A 20,502-nucleotide genomic window follows, 5' to 3' on the forward strand; every position below is an offset into this window, starting at 1 on the left:
GGTCCTGTAGTCAGTGATGATCTGTAGTCCTTGCCACATACGTCGGGGGTTGGAGTTGGAGAAGTGTTCCTCTATCTTCCTTTTGTATACCTGCTTGGCCTTCTTGATTCCCCTTTTCAGCTCAGGCCTCGCTGCGCTGTAGGCCTGCACGTCTCCTGACCTAAAGGCGGTATTCCGAGCTTTAAGCAGAAGACGGACTGCCAAAATGCCAAAATAGTCCAAAAAGCTAACAGAATACCAATTTTTAAACTTTAAAACTGTAACTTTTTAACATAATTCTGAATAATAAAAAGTCAGGAATATTATTCCAGAATAAATCAACTTAAACCTTAAATAACTTTCAATATTTTACTCTCCATAAAAATATATTTTGTCAAAATTATACAAGTTAGAAATGAGGACAAGATAACATCGGGTCATTAATAACAATAGAATGATCTAGAGGGCCGGATAGAATTACTCGGAGGGCCGGATCCGGCCCCCGGGCCTTTGACACACGTGGATTGCATTGTCTAATTAAGAATGATCTTTTTCTGTTTATTTACTTGAACCATTCAAAGCTCAGACTGCAGAGAGCTTCATTCTGTGGGTCACCTTGACCTGAATCCTGTGGTGGTGCTACAGCTGGACCACTGGCTGCACGAGGCTGACATGGCTTTCCCGCTCCTCCTGCAAACAAGCAAACAACAACAATCCTCTCTGGAATAAATCCAGCTGACAGGACACACAGCGTGAGGGAAACATACAGAGCGCAGCAGTCAGAAATGCTGAGATCCGTCTGGCTGTTTGAAAACGGACAGAGAGCGTTTTTTATTTGCTGACACTTCAGAAGAGGCAGCGACACTCTCTGTCACCAGACTGTGTCACATGCAAAGTTGAACAGCGAGTCTGCTTCTGCTTTTTTACAAGAAACGTGACAAACGAAGCAATCCTCTTATAATAACAACTCTTCTGGTGTTAAAAGTTGTAGTATTTTGTTACCAAGGTCACAAATCCTTTTAGATATTTTAGTAAAAACGTCCATTGGAGCTCAAGTTCCCAATAATTCGGTTTCATCTAAAGATAGGAAGAAAACATGAACAATAATCGTCCATAACATTTCCCTGGGATTACGTATGTGGAAAACACGTCTGCTAAACCCATGACAGCAAACAAAATATGTTCGTTTAGACCAGGAGTGTCGAACTGAGTCGCACAAGAGGTCAAAATCCAAAACTCACCTTAGGTCTCGGGCCGAACAGGAGAAACATTTAAACACTCTAAAACTACATGTTTGAAACTGTAACTCTTTGACATAATGATGAACTAGACTTATAGTCTTATCTGCAATGATGTTTGTGTGAATTCTGTAAGCTGAAGTTGCTGAAATTGACAGCTAAAGCTGAAAAAGCTGAAGCTAATAGCTAAAAACACTGAAGCTGGTAGCCAGCTAAAATATTAGCTAAACACTAAATTTTCCTAAAAAAAAACGTATGTTTTCCAAAACCACGAGCATGTAGCTGAAAAAGTAGCCAAACATAAAAATAGCATTAAAAAACAGCAAAAAAGCCTAAATTATCCAAAATAGCTAGTGTGTAAATATTAGCTAAAGTCCAAAACAGCCTGAAGAATCTCAGTAAATGTCAAAATAGTTTAAAAGCTTTAAAATTGTAAATTAATATAATTGCATCATAAAAAGTCAGGAATATTATTCCAGAATAAATCAACTTAAACCTTAAATAACTTTCAATGTTTTACTCTCCATAAAAATATATTTTATCAAAATTATACAAGTTAGAAATTACCTCAAGATAACATCGGGTCATTAATAACAATAAAATAAAATGATCTGGAGGGCCGGACAGAACTACCTGGAGGGCCGGATCCGGCCCCCGGGCCTCGACTTTGACACGTAGGTGTATCGTGTTCTTTGCTGCGTCATCAGAGGTCTGTCTGCTCTGCTTTCGTCTCAGCTGGATGATACCAGCTCATCTGAGGGAAGCACGATCGACATCAAGCCGGACGTGGAGGAGGTGGCTGTGGTGGAGGTGGTGGAGGAGTACGTCGACCCGGATGCCTGCTGGACCGATGGTACCTGCTGTCATCACAGCAATATGAAGAACACCACTTCTTTGGCTAAAGTTGTGACATGACCATATACCGCTCTTCCTGACTGAACTGTTTGTGTTTTATCCCTCAGAATGTATTGCGAAATACAAGTGCTGCGATGTTCCCATCACGCACGGCTGGGGAAAACATTGGTGGTTCCTGAGGAAGACCTGCTACCTGATCGTTGAGCACAACTGGTTTGAGACTCTCATCATCTTCATGATCCTGCTGAGCAGCGGCGCCCTGGTAAACACAAACACTGCAAACAAAACACACAAAACCAAAGAGGCGTTCTAGAAGCTTAGAGGAGTGTGACGCCGTCGTCTGTGTGAATGTGAGGGCTGGGGGGGGGAGGAGGGCAGGAGCGTCCACCGCTCGGTTTCTATCATCTTCTTGTGCGTTATTGTGACTAATGGACACAAAGTGCTCCAACGTCCCATCAAGTGTGACGTTCAGCTGGTTCTGCACCTTTCTGAAGGAAAAAGAGATTCTACAATCTACAAACATCGACTTCTGTCAAAGCAAGATCCGCTTAGACGGATTGTAAATTAAAACAAAGAAACATTTTGAAACCAGTTTTAAACTCAAAAATACATATTGAAAACTTGAAAGAATGATTGAAAATAAAAATGAAAAATTTTGTATTTAAAATAATAATATTGAAAACTTGAAAAAAAATGTAATTTTTAATAATAAAAATTAAAAAACAACAAAAATCAGATTTGTTTTTTTGATTACCAATTAAAACATGTTTATTTGTACTTTCAACTTTCCTTTTTTGTTGTTTTTCATTCTTTGCTTTCAGTTTCAATTTAGATTTTCGAGTTTTCGCTGCTGAGCTGATCTTAATTTTACATGGGGGCGGAGCTTTGAGCTCACTGGCTACCGGGACGCGTTTCCCATGGCGTGACAGTGAGGACAGCGAGGACTCCTCACTACAGATTTTCTACACTTTTCTCAGATACACATGAATATTTTCACACTTTTCTCTCTTTTTTTTTTTTCTTTGCTCAAACTTTCATAGAAAAATAAGTCTAGCATTTGGATGAAAACTAGGATGAAAATTCTTCAAGCTGTGACAAACAGCACAGAGGAGGTTCATTGAAAACATCAGCAGCAAAGTTGTTTGAAAAAAAATCCACCAAACAGCGAGAGAACGAAAGCTGCGCCGCGATATTAGCGAGTCGTGATTCTGCTCTCTACGTTTGGTCGGACCGCAGAGACATAAACAGACATAAACAAACAGACGGCGATCTGCAGCAGAAAAGACGTCACATCATCATTACCTCTAGAAGTGATGGGAAACATGTCCCGATAGCCAATGAGCTCAAAGCCCCGCCCCCATGTGAGATTAGGATCAGCTCAGCAGTAAAAACTCATAAATTCTGAATTGAAACTGAAAACAAACAAGAAGAAACGAAAAAAAGAGGAAAGTTGAAAGTACAAATAAACGTTTTTTAATTGGTAATAGTTTTTTTTTTAGTTTCAAATTTCCATTTTTTTCAAATTTACAGTCCCTGCTTTTCAAACATTTTATTTCTACATTCACTTTAAGCAAATCCTGATTTGACCCCATACTTCTCCTTCAGCGTTTTTCATTTGATTTAAAACATTTTACTGTCAAAGTTTAATTTTAAAATATTTTTTTGTTTTGTTTAATAAACATAAATTTGAATTTTGTTTAGCAGCAAATGTGCTTAATGTTGTCACAAACAGGCAGACAGGAAGGAAGCACAGCTAACGTCCACAAAGCTAAATCAGGGTCAGACAGGCAGAGGTCAACCATGAGGTCATCAGAGAAGATACTAGAGGAGTCCAGGCGAGGGTCAGGGCAGGCAGCAGATGAAGGAGAAGATACGGTCCAGACAGAAACGCTCAGTAATGCAGGCAGGATGGCACAAACAATACTTCGCTCCAAGCTAGGCTCTGAACAGCTGATGTTTCCTGTGGGTGATTGGCAGATGAGAGTCAGCTGAGCAGCATCAGGAGCTGTGCGCTGGGGCTGCTGGGAGATGTAGTGCAGTCAGTACTCTGGAGATGATTCCCGCCGGTGACCAGAGGGGGAGACAGAGTTCTGTACATCCAGTGACTTTTGATGTGGTTTCCTCTCTGTGTTTCTGCTCTTTAGGCCTTTGAAGACGTGTACATTGAACAGAGGAAGACGGTCCGCATCATTCTGGAGTATGCAGATCGAGTTTTCACCTACATCTTCATCCTGGAGATGTTGCTCAAATGGGTGGCCTATGGCTTTGTCAAATACTTCACAAACGCGTGGTGTTGGTTAGACTTCTTCATCGTGGATGTAAGTTTGACTTTTGGTTGGATCCTCAAACATGTTCAAGTCACAGTTGTTGTATGTTCACATTGCAGCATCAGAGATGGTGAGTTACAGACATTCTTGAGGAAAAACCTCTTAAGTTTGATTTATCTGGGAACATTGTTGAAGTAAAAAACATTAAGAGACATTAGATTAATATTTGGAGTTAAAGAATTTGTAAAAACAGGTAAGTTATACCCAATTAACACAATTCCAGTGGATTCTGAAGCTGAGAAAAGGGAATTTCAGCGCAAATAATTTAGATTCCAACATGTTCAGTGGACACGTTTTTACGTGGAGCTGTAATAGTGTCTTAAAAATGTGTGTAGTTATGGACGAACATGAGTTTTGAACGCATTTCCACAGACGTCTCATTGGAAATAGTCGCTAAAACGCATGTTTCTGATGGCTGATTATAGCTGTGGGCGGAGTCAGCCTCCGACCTCCTGGTTTGGTTACCCTTTAAGTCTCCTGTGGGTGATTGGCAGATGAGAGAAAGCTGAGCAGCATCCAGGAGCTGTGCGCTGGGGCTGCTGGGAGATGTAGTGCAGTCAGTACTCTGGAGACGGCTCCAGCCAGTGAAACTAGAGAGAGAGAGACAGAGATGGGTGCACGTGGCTAAAGCTTCAGTCTATTCAGAATTAAGTGGAAGAATCAAGAAATGAGAATCAGAACATACTTTTACTGGACATACAGTCACACTCCAAACATATTTTTTCTATTGTAAAATGGGTCCCAGTGATCCTTTAAATATGATGTTTTTAGCCAAAATTATAAAGACTCTGTTATTTTTTAAGACATATTTTGTGCACAGTGGCTCATTAGAAATGCAATTATGGGTTGTGGGCGGGACTTTTGGCTGGAAGGGACCCTGGCCCCTCCCCATTTCTGAGAGCTCCGGTTGTATGGTGGCCGACACAGATTACGTAAATGCAAAAGCCACAACACCACAACAAAAGCCACAACACCACAACAAAAGCCACAACAACACAACAAAAGCCTCAACACCACAACAAAAGCCACAACACCACAACAAAAGCCACAACACCACAACAAAAGCCTCAACACCACAACAAAAGCCACAACACCACAACAAAAACCACAACACAACGGAAATGAATAACTGACTTTTTTTTTGTTTTATTAAGCGTCAATTATTTCATTTATTTCCGTTGTGAATCATCTCCAATTGTGTTGTGGCTTTTGCGTTTATTTGAGCCTTGTCGGCCATGTTTGTTTGCGCGCTCCAGCCCTAGCTTTTAGCTTCAAGCTAGTATTAGCGACGAAAAAATATTGGCGATCAATATTGGATCAATCCAGACGTACGCTCATCATGTCTCGCACTCATAAGCATGAGCGAGCCAGGGAGCATGCAGGGGGAGGGGAAACTTTGGCCCCGCCCATTTCAGAAGCTGCATCAGTAGTCTGAGATTTTTCTAGCATCAGGTTTTCGGGATTTGAATGAAGACATATTCAGAAATGCAGTTTTAATCGTATATTCTTTTAGGCAGAATGAGAAAAATGCTACAAAAACATGTTAAAACACAAAAGGTTGATTGTCATTGTTGTGAGTCTTTAAGCTTTTCTAGAAACACAACAGTCCTCTGTGTAAGGCTTTGTTGGTTACCCTTACAGGACGGGAATTTTCCTCCCTGGTTGTTTTATTGTAGTTTGTTTATGTCTTGGTTTCTTATTTTAGAGGTACTTTTATTTATTGATTTATTTATTTGTTATAGTTTTCTAATAGTGGCAAACAAAAACCTGTCCACTTTGACAGAGTTTAAACCTGTTAATCCCACTCCCAGTGGGGTCATAGACAGTAACGCTAGGCTGACCAGAAGCTTTTTGAATTTGTAGTTTCGCAGAATTCTAGTTTATACGGTTCCACTAGTAAACCTAAAGTACATGGAATGTATTTCAATGTGAGTCCCTATCATAGCGTAGACCACGTTTCCTCTCAGACATTTGGACAGAACACAAGAGGATGTGAGGATGAAGGAAATCCTTTAGGATTTTTTTGTGTGGGACTTCCTGTTTTTGCATATTTTCAGATTTGCTGCCCAAAAAAGATTTTCTCCCCTTTATTTTGAAGATGTGTGAATGTTGCTGGAGCAGGCTGGGCTGCTCTTTGTTTTTACGTGATCCAGAAAACATGAATGGACAGTCAAATGAAAACATTTTCAGCCAATGCAGACAACTCACATTTGAATTTGGTTGTTGGTGGAGATAAGTGCTGGACTTCCAAACTCTGATCAGCTGGTGCTTTAACCTCTTAGGACCTCGTCTATGGACATCACACTTCCATTTATAATTCCACAGGAGTTAATTCTGAATAACTGGGACCCTGTGACCACATGTTTAGATGATTAGCTCAAATAATAGCTCGGGTTAAAACTTCCACTTCCCTTATTTTGTGTTTTTCTTTTATTTTTCTTCAATCAACTTTTCAGAAATGTATTTCTAACCTCTTTCTGTGAATGTGTCTGTTTCTGCATCAGTTACAATGCAAACGTGTGACCTCCTCTGACATTTAATCATTTTAAACGGGAAAACTGCTGAATTATGAATCATGTCTATTTTTAACTTTTGAAATAGTTTAAACCAGGGGTCCCCAAACTTCGGCCTGTGGGCCGGATCCGGCCCTCCTCCACATTTGGCCCGGCCCCCCAAACTGTTCTGCCTAAATTAGACATTTTAGGCTAATCTGGCATATAGCTAATGTTTCTGCTACATGCTAGCTGTTTAGGCTAATTTGAGCTTTTTTCTGTTTTTTTTAGGCTAATCTTGAGTTTAGCTAATATTTTGGCCTTATGCTAGCTGTTTTGGCTAATCCAGTCTTCTTTCAGTTTTTAGGCTATTTTGAAGTTTAGTTAAAATTTCAGCTACATGCTAGATATTTTGGCTAATTTGGGCCTTTTTTGGAGTTTACAGGAGTTTACCTAATGTTTTAGCTTTATGCTAGCTGTTTTAGCTAAATTAGATATTTTTTCTAGTTTTTAGGTAATTTGGTGTATAGCTAAAATGTCAGCTACATGCTAGCTATTTTGGCTAATTTGGGCTTTTTTCCCAGTTTTCAAGGCTAATTTGTTTAGCTAGTATTTTAGCTTTATGTTATCTTTTTTGGCTAAATTAGACATTTTTCCAGTTTTTAATTCTAATTTAGCATTTAACCAGCATTCGAGCTACAAGCTAGCTGTTCTGGCTAATTTGTGTTTTTTTTTTCAGTTTTTTAGGTTAATTTGGCATTTGGCTAATATTTTAGCTTTATGCTAACTGTTTTGGCTCATTTAGTCTTTTTTCATTCTTTTAAGATAATCTGGAGTTTAGCTCATAGTTTAGCTTCATGCTAGCTGTTTGGGTAAAATTAGACCTTTTCCAGTTGTTAAGGCTAATTTGGCATTTAGCAACATGCTAGCTGTTTTGGCTAATTTAGGTTTTTTTAGTTTTTTTGCTTTTTCGGCTAATTTGGCATTTTGCTAATATTTTAGCTAGCTATCAGCTTCAATATTTTTAGCCAACAGTTTCAGCATCTTCAGCCATTAAACTGTCACAGGTAATGCTACATATCTAGTTTTTAAAATGTTTTATTTTTATTTTTTCTGTGAAGATAGATTACAGAAATGTATTATGTAGAAGTTGGCTTTGCGTGGCTTTCTGGAAAACTATAAATCTTTACGTTTAGGTTTTGATTGGTACACTTTTCCGACCCGCCCCCCACCAGAGAAGAAAACAGTTGTGTGGCCCTCACAAGGAGAAGTTTGGGGAGCCCTGGTTTAAAGTGTGTTGCAAACAGCTGTCAGTGACTGATTTCCCAGATCTAGTCAGCCCTGATGTGTTACAGGTCCTGCCTGACAGTCCATCAGACATTGCATTTTCTGTGGATCCATTCGTTCCTCCAGCCTAATACTACCTGTCCTCTCTCTTACAGCAGGTTCCTATAAATGTGTCTCTATAATTTAAGAGAGACATTGTACAGCTGTGGAGAGGGACTGAGAGGTCGGTGTTTGGGGGTCCAGGGTAAGGTTTGTGTGCTTTGGTGGGGCTCCTACTTTCACAGGTTATCCTCTCTTCTAACCCTGAAAGTTGTCCTCAACCTCCTGCGTTTTCTCTTCCCTCTTTAAGTAAAATGCCCTCTGGTGTGGAACTCGTACTGTTTCGTACTGTGTACTGTGTGTATATTATTGTGTCACATTGATTTAGTGTTTGTGAACACATCTCTCCTCTAATTTATCCCTTTGTTTGACTATCTTCTCTTCCTTTCACTGTGTCAACCATAAGTTTCTTTCCAGGTGTGCGCACTGTGCTGTTAAGCTGGTTATCAAGATAGACTGGCTTGCCAAACTAAACCAAACACGAACAAACACATAAAAGAAAAAAAAATCCTTTGAGTGAACTTGTTAATCTCTGTCTACTGTAATCAGCCCTATTACTGTTTACTTTCATGTCAAGAAAACCTTCTGACATATAAAGAGAGCTCTTCTGTTTGTTTACATCGGCTCAGCTGTTTGCAGCTGGTTTAGGGTCCCCGTTTCTCTCTACTTCCCATCTAACTGTGTGGGTCCTCTCTTCCTTTGCTTCTGTCTTTCGTTCTCCTTCTGTCTCTATCTGTGTAGGTGTCTATAGTCAGCCTTATAGCTAATGCTTTGGGTTACTCCGATCTAGGCCCCATTAAATCACTCAGGACACTGAGGGCCTTGAGACCCCTCAGGGCCCTGTCACGTTTTGAAGGCATGAGGGTAAGACCCCAGACACCAGGCAGCTGGTCCTTTTGCATGACAAAAAAAAAAGATCAACGCATGTTAGAGTTGGAAAAATGAAAAATCCAAATATTTCTAAGGACTAAACTAACTCGCTGAAAGCAGAAAAGACTTTTTTCTTTTTGCATGGATGCAGATCATTTCAGATGGTCGTGATGCATCTGATTTGATTGATCACATTTCATTTCATATAAGTATATTCTATACTACAGTTTTAAGCACTGATTTCAAAAGTACTGACAAAAAGAACCCCAACATTTTTCAGTGAAAGATGCACCACATTACAACCAAAACTCGGCGCTTTTGTTTGCTAGCTCAGAAACAACAGAGAGGCTGGTGTGAACTTTCACTCCAAACATGCATTCTGCAGAGACTCTCCTCAACCATCTAACATTTCTGAGGAACCAAAAACAACTTTACCTTTCACCGCAGTAGGTATTGGTTCTGCTCTAATACCAGTCGACTTCCACTCAAACCTGTGAGGGTTTGGATCAGCCTCTTGTTGTTGCAACAAAAATGAAAAATAAATCCCAAAGAAATCCGACCTGCCTGTATGTAGGCTTAGCATTCTCTGACTTATGCTCTGCCTGGACCCCCTGATCCTATCAGTTTGGCTTTGGCATTGTCACACTGGAAGACCAACAAACTTCTGGTTGCATACTCCCTTCCCTCGCCATCCTTGCTCATCATTCCTTGGTGATTCTCATCACCATGATATCATGATCACCGTTTTGCAGAACTATAAAGTTATCATGTAGCTGCACTGTGGCAGTATTGCATTATAAACAGAACACCACAATATAACAAGGAATTTTGACATGTAATGCTTGTCTATATCGCTTTGATGAGTTTTTGTTTCCATGGTGCTTGTGTGGAAAAATGCACATTTATTTTATTTGAAGGGTTTATTTTTTATATAAAAAAGTGACTTCTCGTCTTATATGCCTGATACCACAGACATATTTGTACAACCAGAAACAGTGTTGATTGGATACGTTAAGAAGGAGTGTAACAATATTTTTAAATGTTCACTTGGACATAAAAAATACAGATAACTGATAGCATAAAAATACAACTGAGTAAAAAGAATCTCCTTAAAGCAGCACTCTTAACAGCTCATTTTACTTAAAAATAATACAATTCTGTTTAAAATTTAAGCTACGAGTTGTAGTGAATGGCCGCTCCCTTTTTGTCCCACCCCCAATGGCTGAGCGGCTGTAACACGCCCCTTTGGCTCTGCCCCCACTACCTTAGCGCCTGTAACACACCCTTCTGGCTCCGCCCCCACTACCTTAGCAGCTGTAACACACCCTTCAGGCTCCGCCTCCACTAGCTTAGAGGCTGTAACACACCCTTCTGGCTCCGCCCCCACTACCTTAGCGGCTGTAACACACTCTTCTGGCTCCGCCCCCACTACCTTAGCGGCTGTAACACCCTTCTGGCTCCGCCTCCACTAGCTTAGCGGCTGTAACACCCTTTTGGCTCCGCCCCCACTACCTTAGCGGCTGTAACACGTCCCTCTGGCTCAAATCTCCTGGAGGAGACTAAATTTGTAGACACACCTAAAGGTTTTGTTTGATTTTTTTTTTTTTTTTTTTTAATGGCAGTCTCTTCCTAAGGTCAAAGGTCAACTAAACTCTGGTTGTGGTTGTAAACTAAAATTTTATAAGGATCTCTCAAGCTAAAGTTTTCTTTGTGACACTTTATAAGAAGATTCCTTAGTTAACTACTCATAAACATTAACAAGCATTAGTAATGTGGTATCAAGGTGTTTATTTATTATTAACTTACAAGAATTTTATAGAACTTTGCTAATATTGAGAGTTTTTTATAAAGGATTAATGAATAATAAACGTCTACATGAATTTTATCTAAACTCGTAAGTCATGTATAATAAATAAATAAATGTCTTAGAAACAGCTTAATACACATTAGTACTGCTTGTTAATGTCTTATAAGTAGTTAATTAATGAATTTTTGAATGTCTTCATAAGCGGTTTACTTACACTCATATTTGTGGCTGATTCCAACAGAGTCTAAAGAATAAAATTCCTAAATTCCTTCAAAAATCCCAGTTGACGTTTGATTAGTTTTGAGTGCTGCTGAGGATGGAACACTCGCTAAGACTGACATGAGTTAAAAAACAAAAACCTGATGAAAAAAAATGTGCATTTCCACTTGAGTGTGTGTTGATGGTCTCACCTGTGAACACCTGTGTGCAGCAGGTGTAGGACTCTCAGGTAACGTTGGTGTTTCCTGGCTGCTCTCCTCAGGTGGTCGTGAACGCCTTGGTGGGGGCCATCCCCTCCATCATGAATGTGCTGCTGGTGTGTCTCATCTTCTGGCTCATCTTCAGCATCATGGGTGTCAACCTGTTCGCTGGAAAGTACTATTTCTGTTATAATGACACAGCCGAGGAGATGTTCCTCCCAGATCAAGTCAACAACAAAACCGAGTGTCTCGCTCTCATAAATGACAATCACACCGAAGTCCGATGGAAAAATGTTAAGATAAACTTTGACAATGTGGGAGCAGGATACCTGGCATTGCTGCAAGTGGTGAGATATGTTCATTGGTGGTTCATGTTGACGATTTCTTGGGAAATAAAAAGATTTTAAACACATTCTCTCCTAACAGGCGACTTTTAAAGGCTGGATGGACATTATGTATGCAGCTATAGATTCCAGAAAGGTAGGATTCTGCATGCTCCATTTCTGGCGTTTTCAGCTCCCTCTTTGTACTGTAAACTATTTTTGTCATTTTTCAGGTTGAAGATCAGCCCATCTATGAGGACAACTTGTATATGTATATCTACTTTGTCATATTCATCATCTTTGGCTCATTCTTCACCCTGAACCTCTTCATCGGTGTCATCATCGACAACTTCAACCAACAGAAGAAAAAGATAAGATTCTTTTGGTTTCAGAAAATACTGCTTTGGGTCTAAATGAGAATTGTCCCAATTTTTGTTAAACTTAACTTTATTTTATTGCGTAAAATCTGCTTTTTGAGAGTAAAGTCATGAGGGGTTTATTTTAGGAAACCCTCTGTAAATTTGAAAGAAAAAGTCAGTTGAGACAAAAATGTTCAGAGTTGTTTTCCCAGATCAGTTACACCTGGGAATTTCCTGAAATGATCAGTACAGTTGGTAAACTGGAGTCAGCAGCACATTACAACATAACCTGCGATAATGCTAGAGTGAATGCTTTTTGTTGAAAGTATCACTGAAGATTCTGAGGCTTTTCACTGAAAATGGTGAAGTAATTTACTTCAGTTGCTGAAGGGATTTGCTGAAAATGCAAAAGCTATTTGCAAAATTTTAATTTTCCAAAATAATGGAAATTTTGTTCGAGAACTATAAAAAAGAGCGCTGAAGGTGACCTAAATTTCTGATAAATGTGCAGTAAGATTGCTTAAAAATCCCTAATACATGCCAATTTGGCTAAATATTTAGGTTGTTGTTAAATATGAGCTAAACTCCAAATTAGCCCCAAATAACTTTAGTAGATGCCCAGTTATCCAAAAAAGCTAGCTCGTTGCTTAAATACTAGCTGAACTCCAAATTAGCCAAAATTCCTCAGTAAATAACAAATTACCCAAAAACTTTAGCCTGTTGCTAAAATATAAGCTAAACTCCAAGTTAGCATAAAAAACCTCAGTAGGTGACAAATTATCCAAAAAGGCTAGCATAGTGTTTAATTACTACCTAAACTCTAAATTGCCTAAAAATTTGTCAGTAAATTAAATTAGAAAAAAGTTACTCAAATATCAGCTAAACTCTTATTTTTTTAATTACTGTAAGAGATGAAAACGTAGCTCATGAATATATTTAAAGGTTTGTTGTTAATCTACTTAGAAATGTAAAGATTTTCTTAGTCATTTCCTATGGGGCATATTATGCTCAATATTTCAAAAACTGTAACGTTTATGAATACAAAAACTACAAGCAGTAATGTCCTGAACGAGCTAAACGTTTTGATACCAAGATTACTGAAATCTCGGAAAGTGTGATTGAGTTTTTATGTGTAGAAACACATAGGGAAAGGATCAGGAGAATCACTGTAGTGAGAAAGCTGACTAAACATTCACACAAGAAGAGCAGAGGTTATTCATCTCTCTGCGTAATAATATATATGAATAATAAACTATACACTCACATTTCGTATGTGCACAATTGTGGAAATGTTTTTCTTCATTTATAAAAATGTCCTAAACAAAAACTAACAGATTGTAACCAAACTGTTTTTCTCACTTTACTTTGGAGGTCAAGACATCTTCATGACTGAAGAACAGAAGAAATATTACAACGCAATGAAAAAACTGGGGTCCAAGAAACCTCAAAAACCAATACCCAGACCACAAGTAAACCATCTTCTTCTGTACGCAGAAATAGTGGTTTTGTGAGGGAAACATGACAGTCGACAATCTGTTTCCTGATTTTCTCCTCAGAACAAATTCCAGGGGATGGTGTTCGACTTTGTGACCCAGCAGGTTTTTGACATTTCCATCATGATGCTGATCTGCCTCAACATGGTCACCATGATGGTGGAGACAGACGACCAGTCAGAGGAGACGGAGAACGTCCTTTACTGGATCAACTTCATCTTCATCGTGGTCTTCACCTGCGAGTTTGTGCTCAAGCTCTTTGCACTCCGACACTACTACTTCACTAACGGCTGGAACATCTTCGATGTGGTGGTGGTCATCCTTTCAATCGTGGGTAGGTCTTCCAAAGAAGAGAGGGGCGGGGTTGACCTGAGATGGTCTGGGACCTTTCACAAAAATCAAATATTATTTAATCAACATATAATTCAGTTCTATTTATACAGCCCAAAATCACAAAAAAGAAAGTCTCATTGGGCTTCATGCCTGTAATGGTACAGAAGAAGAAGGTCAGTCATGAAATATAAACAATAGCTAAAAACTAAACAGACTAAATAAAACTGGTGATCCGTGTCCTTAGATCCTCCTTCCCCGAGAGGAAAAACTCCTAAAAAACTTGATTTAGGAAAACCGAAGAAACCTCAAGGGATGTCCACATGAAGGAGAGATCTTCTCCCAGGGCGGACAGGTGATTTACCAGGACTGTTAAAGAAGAAATAACTCTAACTCTACAAGTATATATCTGAATAGAGTTCAGATGAGCCAGAGGCGTGGTCAACGGCCAAGACGAGCCAGAGGCGTGGTCCACGGCCAAGACGAGCCAGAGGCGTGGTCCGCGGCCAAGACGACCTGGAGGCGTGGTCTGCGGCAAAGAAGAGCCGAAGGCATGGTCCGCGGCCAAGAAGAGCCAGAGGCGTGATCCATGGCCAAGACGAGCCAGAGGCGTGGTCCAAGGCCAAGAAGACCTGGAGGCGTGGTCTGCGGCAAAGAAGAGCCGGAGGCGTGGTCCACGGCCAAGAAGAGCCAGAGGCGTGGTCTGCGGCCAAGACGAGCTAGAGGCGTGGTCCACGGCCAAGAAGAGCCAGAGGCGTGATCCACGGGCAATAAGAGCCAGAGGCGTGGTCCGCGGCCAAGACGAGCCAGAGGCGTGGTCCGCGGCCAAGAAGAGCCGGAGGCGTGGTCCGCGGCCAAGAAGAGCCAGAGGCGTGATCCATGGCCAAGACGAGCCAGAGGCGTAGTCCACGGCCAAGACGACCTGGAGGCGTGGTCTGCGGCAAAGAAGAGCCGGAGGCGTGGTCCGCGGCCAAGAAGTGCCAGAGGCGTGGTCCACGGGCAAGACGAGCCAGAGGCATGGTCCACGGCCCTCCCTCGGAGGGGAGTGGGAAAAAGGAACAACACCTGAATCACACTACACCAAACAGAAGCACAGAGAGTTACATATAATAAAGAATAAAGAATAGAGGAGAGGTGAAGAACATGAGAATAGAAAACAGATCCCCACAGCTGATGTGGATAATAACAATGATAGATAATCTAAAATTTTTAGTGAATCAATATTAATCTAGACCCCATGAGAGGTACAGCAGAGGGGATCGACTGCCAGGGTCCGGGTTATCAAACCAACTTCCCTATTGAACATTATCTGCCCTGACGAAACTTTAAAAGAGGAAGGCCCCAAAGAGACAAACACCACTGAATTGAATTTTTGATGTATGAAAAAACCCTGTTGCCACTGTGCCAGCAGGTTGAATCAAGACTAAACAAAACACAATATCAGAGAAATGAGAAAAACAAAATGCTGGGTGAACCAGAAGACGACAATTCCAACATCGTTGGTAAAAAAAAAAAAAAAACTGTTGATTTTGGGATGTTTCCTGCTTCTTCACTGAACATTTTTTCTCTTTTGTGTCTCCTTAACTTCAGGGATGTTTCTGGCCGACTTGATCGAGAAATACTTTGTGTCGCCGACTCTCTTCAGGGTGATCCGACTGGCCCGAATCGGCAGAATCCTCCGTCTCATAAAAGGGGCCAAAGGAATCAGGACTCTGCTGTTCGCTCTCATGATGTCACTTCCTGCCTTGTTCAACATCGGCCTGCTGCTTTTCCTCGTCATGTTCATTTTCTCCATTTTTGGCATGTCCAACTTTGGCTATGTGAAACACGGGGCTGGAATAGACGACATGTATAACTTTGAGACTTTTGGCAACAGCATGATCATCCTGTTCATGATCACCACGTCTGCTGGCTGGGACGGCCTGCTGCTGCCCATTCTCAACTACCCTCCTGACTGTGACCCTCTTTTGGAGAACGCTGGCACCCCTGCCACTGGAGATTGTGGCAACCCATCGGTGGGCATTTTCTTCTTTGTGATGTACATCATCATTTCTTTCCTAATTGTGGTCAACATGTACATTGCCATCATCCTGGAGAACTTCAGCGTGGCCACAGAGGAGAGCGCCGACCCGCTCAGCGAGGACGACTTTGAGACCTTTTATGAAATTTGGGAGAAGTTTGACCCTGATGCGTCCCAGTTCATCACCTATGCCAAGCTCTCTGACTTTGCTGATGCACTTGAACACCCACTCCGCGTGCCCAAACCAAACACCATTGAGCTGATCGCCATGGACATGCCGATGGTGAGTGGAGACCGCATCCACTGCCTGGACATCTTGTTCGCTTTCACCAAGCGCGTGTTGGGTGACAGCGGGGAGCTGGACATGCTAAGGCAACAAATGGAGGAACGTTTTGTTGCAGCTAACCCTTCAAAGGTCTCTTACGAGCCAATTACCACCACGCTGAGGCGGAAGCAGGAGGATGTGTCAGCCAGGATCATACAGAGGGCTTACCGCGTCTACTTGGCCCGACGAGGTTTCGTCTGCAAACGTAAACCAGTCAACAACACCGTGGAGAACGGCGGTAACAATCAGGAACAAGACAAGAAGGAGGGCACTCCTTCCACAGCCTCTCTGCCCTCCTATGAAAGTGTAACCAAACCTGACAAGGAAAAACAGGACGACAACAACGAGGGCAAAGGAGGGAGGAAAGAGAAGGGACGAAACCAAAAAGACGTACGAGAATCTAAGTGTTAGACTGGAGGACGAACAACAACCAAGATTATTGTGTTGCAAAGCGGGAGGAATATCACTCACACAGATGTACAGATTCTTTCATTGCAAGTCTGAAAAAATAGTCTTCAATAATTTTGTTTACAGACTTTATCAGCGCAGAGGGAAGCAGCGTGGTCTGTAAAAGCACGAGAACCTATGACTTTTGGTCAAACCAAATATAATCAGCATACTGTGTTACATTGTTCTATCTAGACTGCTGATCGAGCGAAAAGGAAATGGAAACAGACCAGAAAAAGTCTGGTGCTTTCCCTCCATGGGTCTACAGATAAGAGAAGTGACTCTATCTTAAGAGATGGTGCCCGGATGAAAAGGAGCAGATTCCTGTGGAAGAACGTGTTGTCTAAGTAAAACCAGTTAGCTGCTTCATGTTCAAAAAATCTCTCCAAGCAGCTGGCGAGTTTTTGTGTCACTGAGCACTGCAATGTACAGATGTGTGCGCGTGGCTTCCTCTGTGGCAGAGTGTCCACTGGTGAGTCAGAGACCGAAAGGGGTTCAACTTTTTTTTATTTAATGCTAGAAATTGTTTATTTTAGCAGCAGAAATGCAATTGATAAATAAGAAAAAGAAAAAAAAAACAGTTTAACCATGTCACTTAACTCCTCTACTGATTTGTTATCTCCACATCCAAACGTTTGTTTGTCTGTTTGTTGATCCTTATGTTCCTTTATGTTACATAGGCTTTCACACCCAAATTGGTTTAAAAAAAAGGTCTGTTTATTTTGGAGTCAACTTGGGCCAAGGGCTTACATTTACTCAGAAAGATTTCCAAACAAATACATAAATAATGTGCTTGTTCAATGCATAAAAATGACTTGCATGATGGCATGTTTTGATCAGAAATCTTGCATGCATAGTCCACAAGACACTAATACTAAGACCACGCTGGTGGCTCAACTGTACGACTGAGACGTTTTCACAGAATTTGGAAGATCAGAGTTATTTGCGCAGCTGAATTAGCAGCAGGTCGGCGGGATGAGAGCGATGACATCGTCGGGTCATCGCCTCGACCCGCCTCATGGAAATGATGTCCCTGCAGGCAGACAGAAGACACATCCTCTTTCTTTGCTGGTGTTTTTTTATTGTGAAAGGTGAAGAGAAAGCTGCCTGTTTGCTTCTAGAACTGTCTTGTTTTTCAGGCACCGCACTACAGAGCTTAAAGCTTCCATTCGTACTTTCCATCCACCTATGTGACGCTCCATACCATCTGCCTTGACTTTCCGTTGCGCGATTGGGGAGGAGTCAGAGTGACGCCCTCCGTTCTCTTAATGTTTCTCTGAGGGGGGATAGACCTTTCTGAAAGGGCTGAGAAGAGATGAAATCAACCTGATTTACTTGCAAATGTACTTTATGTTTGCTTTTCTATGCTACAAGTTCAAGGATGATACGTTGGATCCAGTTGAGAGGGAAGTGGTCTTGTGGAATCACCGGTGTTCTGTTGTGCAATGGTTGATGAGAACCCTGAATGTGGAGAAGCCAAAGAGATCCTCCTTGTTCCCCCTTGTTGCCCATAAATGGGTGGAGTTTGCCCCGCCCCTTCTACATTTCTATCGTTTGCTGTTAATAGACAGAGACACTAAACACATATGCAATGCTTGAAAAATTCTCTTTTTCTCAGGAGATATTATAGATCAGCTCTGCAAGAAAATGCAAGTGATTGTGATGGGAGTGTTTATGAAATCACGTTTTAGGTTTTTCAATGTCATTCAGGTAAACAGGGATCCTGGCTGGGTGAGTGGAGGCTCCGCCCAGAATCATAGGGCTAGAGGCATCTCAGTGAAACGCCAACACTGCTCGTGCTTGTTGTGGTTGAGACTGAAGGCTGCTTGTGTTCAGAGACGATCACAGGTCCACTGTTGGCTTGAACAAACGCCCCGAGTTTCCTCTCTGACCGTTTCTCCTCATGTTGCTCCGCCCATTACAACTACCAAATAACCTGAGGGCGCCGGATGTATTTCATTGGTATTGTGAGCCTGAGCACCACAGTCGACCTTTTGCACTTCCTGTTGTGCAGTGATGTCACTTTTCCTGTTGATGATTAACGCCCTCAGCCATTTTCAAGGTCCAGTTGCTGCATGAGAATCAGAATCGGTGTCAACCAAATAAAGCGGATTGATGAGAAGCTAAAATCCACCACCGTTCATTTACTCCAAGATTTCTGTACAGTATTGGTGTGACATTTCAGAGAAAACAATCCTATTTCAAAAGCTAATTCTTCATCCCTTTGGTTAAAAAACGAAGTGAACGAAGACTGGACTTTTTAAGAAACTATAAATATTGTAATATATTGTTTTAACAGCATGTGTAGTTTTTTATAATTATGGATTACCTTAAAAACTACAGCTAATAATGTAACACTTAATAAACCTAAATAGAATGGCTTCCAGCTGATGTCCCTCGTCACACTTGTTAGGCTGTGATGCGCTGTTAAGTGGGGTAGATTTCTTTTCTTGGGGGGTCACTTTCACAAAAACATTGAAGTAAGCTAAACATTTCTTTATTTAAAAAATGGAAAAAGTATTTAGAAACTTTATAAATCAGCCCGCACATATACAGTTCAACATATACAATATATATATTCCTCCTCACACACAAACATATATATTTATATACATAGTATATGTATATAAATATATATATTTATTTTAGGACGATGTATGTAACTCTCCTGTCCACTCCTTGCATCGAGGTGAAAGTCAAAGTGTTCTTCTTTGGGGGGACGTTAGGAGAAAAACCAAAACCAAGCCTGCTCGGCACTTTGGCATTGTGGGTTTGAGCGTTCGGTGCATGGTGTTGTGCTGGCTGCTTGCTGTGGATCGTGGAGTCTGCCTTGGGGAGAGGACTGCACAACCAGCATACCTTTCTGTACCTGTGTGACGACGTCTGGCTTGTGATTTCCTCTGTTGCAAACGAAAAGACGGACGCGATGCCGCTGGTTCACGAGGGTTGCCTGTGAGCCACGAACCACTCTGTGTGATGAAGCTTTGCTTGCTGCAGCTGAAACCCTCCGCCTCCCCGAAGGGTTTGAAATAATCTTTCATTTTACCGTCACTTTTAATATTCTGTCAAATGATTTAAGGTTAAGTTGTTTTAACGTGTCTGCTGTGTGTTTGTTAACTGTGCAATATCTCTTAACGGCACGTGCCTTTTTAGCTTTCTATTTAGTGGAATCAGCAGTGATGACCTCATCACCCACAGAGCCAATCAAAACAGAGCACGATGAAGAAGAATGATCTCAGACTAAAACTCATAGCATAGTGTTAGTGGACTAACACCGTGTAAAGTCATGTTAGTTCGTGCTCTCTGTGTTTCCTTGTTGCTGGCTAATGGGCTAACAGAGAAACAGCTTGCCTTTTGTTTTACTCCCTCTTATTGATTTCAAGATGTTGGTTCACTCTTTTCTTTTGTCGCATGACTGATTTCATTTTTCTATCTGAAAATAGGTTGATTGAAAGATAAAATCTTTTGACTGTCATTATTCTTTTGCCACTAACAGAGTCAGAACGAAGACATATGTTGCACAACCACATGGGACAAAGTTATTGACAACCAGTGAACGAATGTCTTCATTTGAGCACGAATCTATTTCCAACCAATAAAGCAGCCTTCCAGTTGTCCCTCTGGCTGGTGTCGTTCTTGGTTCGAACGCTGCAGCATTTCATCGAAGAAGGAATCGCTCAGTCCCTCAGGATTTTAGAGGATGCAGTCCCAAGCCTGGTTTCTACGGAGCGGTCCGGTCCGGTAAGGAGTAGAGCGGGATGGACGGTAAGGAGTAGTGCGGGACGGTCCGGTAAGGAGTAGAGCGGTCCGGTCCGGTAAGGAGTAGAGCGGG

The 20,502-nt window shown here is 41.3% G+C and overlaps 1 protein-coding gene across 10 annotated transcripts in view; it reads left to right on the plus strand.

Moving 5' to 3' along the window:
* The window catches only part of scn8ab (sodium channel, voltage gated, type VIII, alpha subunit b), a 58,567-nt gene extending 38,280 nt beyond the window's left edge, over window positions 1-20,287 (plus strand). For 7 of the 10 annotated variants that reach the window (XM_024269210.2, XM_024269215.2, XM_024269217.2 and 4 more), the window contains exons 19-28: window positions 1,953-2,070; window positions 2,180-2,334; window positions 4,217-4,390; window positions 9,019-9,141; window positions 11,436-11,720; window positions 11,800-11,853; window positions 11,930-12,067; window positions 13,420-13,524; window positions 13,612-13,882; window positions 15,469-20,287. In XM_024269210.2, the coding sequence (XP_024124978.1) occupies window positions 1,953-2,070; window positions 2,180-2,334; window positions 4,217-4,390; window positions 9,019-9,141; window positions 11,436-11,720; window positions 11,800-11,853; window positions 11,930-12,067; window positions 13,420-13,524; window positions 13,612-13,882; window positions 15,469-16,634 (2,589 nt within the window). In that variant the 3' untranslated portion in view covers window positions 16,635-20,287. The remainder of the gene's footprint in view (window positions 1-1,952; window positions 2,071-2,179; window positions 2,335-4,216; window positions 4,391-9,018; window positions 9,142-11,435; window positions 11,721-11,799; window positions 11,854-11,929; window positions 12,068-13,419; window positions 13,525-13,611; window positions 13,883-15,468) is intronic. The other 3 variants (XM_024269219.2, XM_024269218.2, XM_036212066.1) reach the window with 1 other exon arrangement.
* The last annotated feature ends 215 nt before the right edge of the window (window positions 20,288-20,502 follow it).

Source organism: Oryzias melastigma, linkage group LG5, assembly GCF_002922805.2.
Source record: "Oryzias melastigma strain HK-1 linkage group LG5, ASM292280v2, whole genome shotgun sequence".
Lineage (NCBI taxonomy): Eukaryota > Metazoa > Chordata > Actinopteri > Beloniformes > Adrianichthyidae > Oryzias > Oryzias melastigma.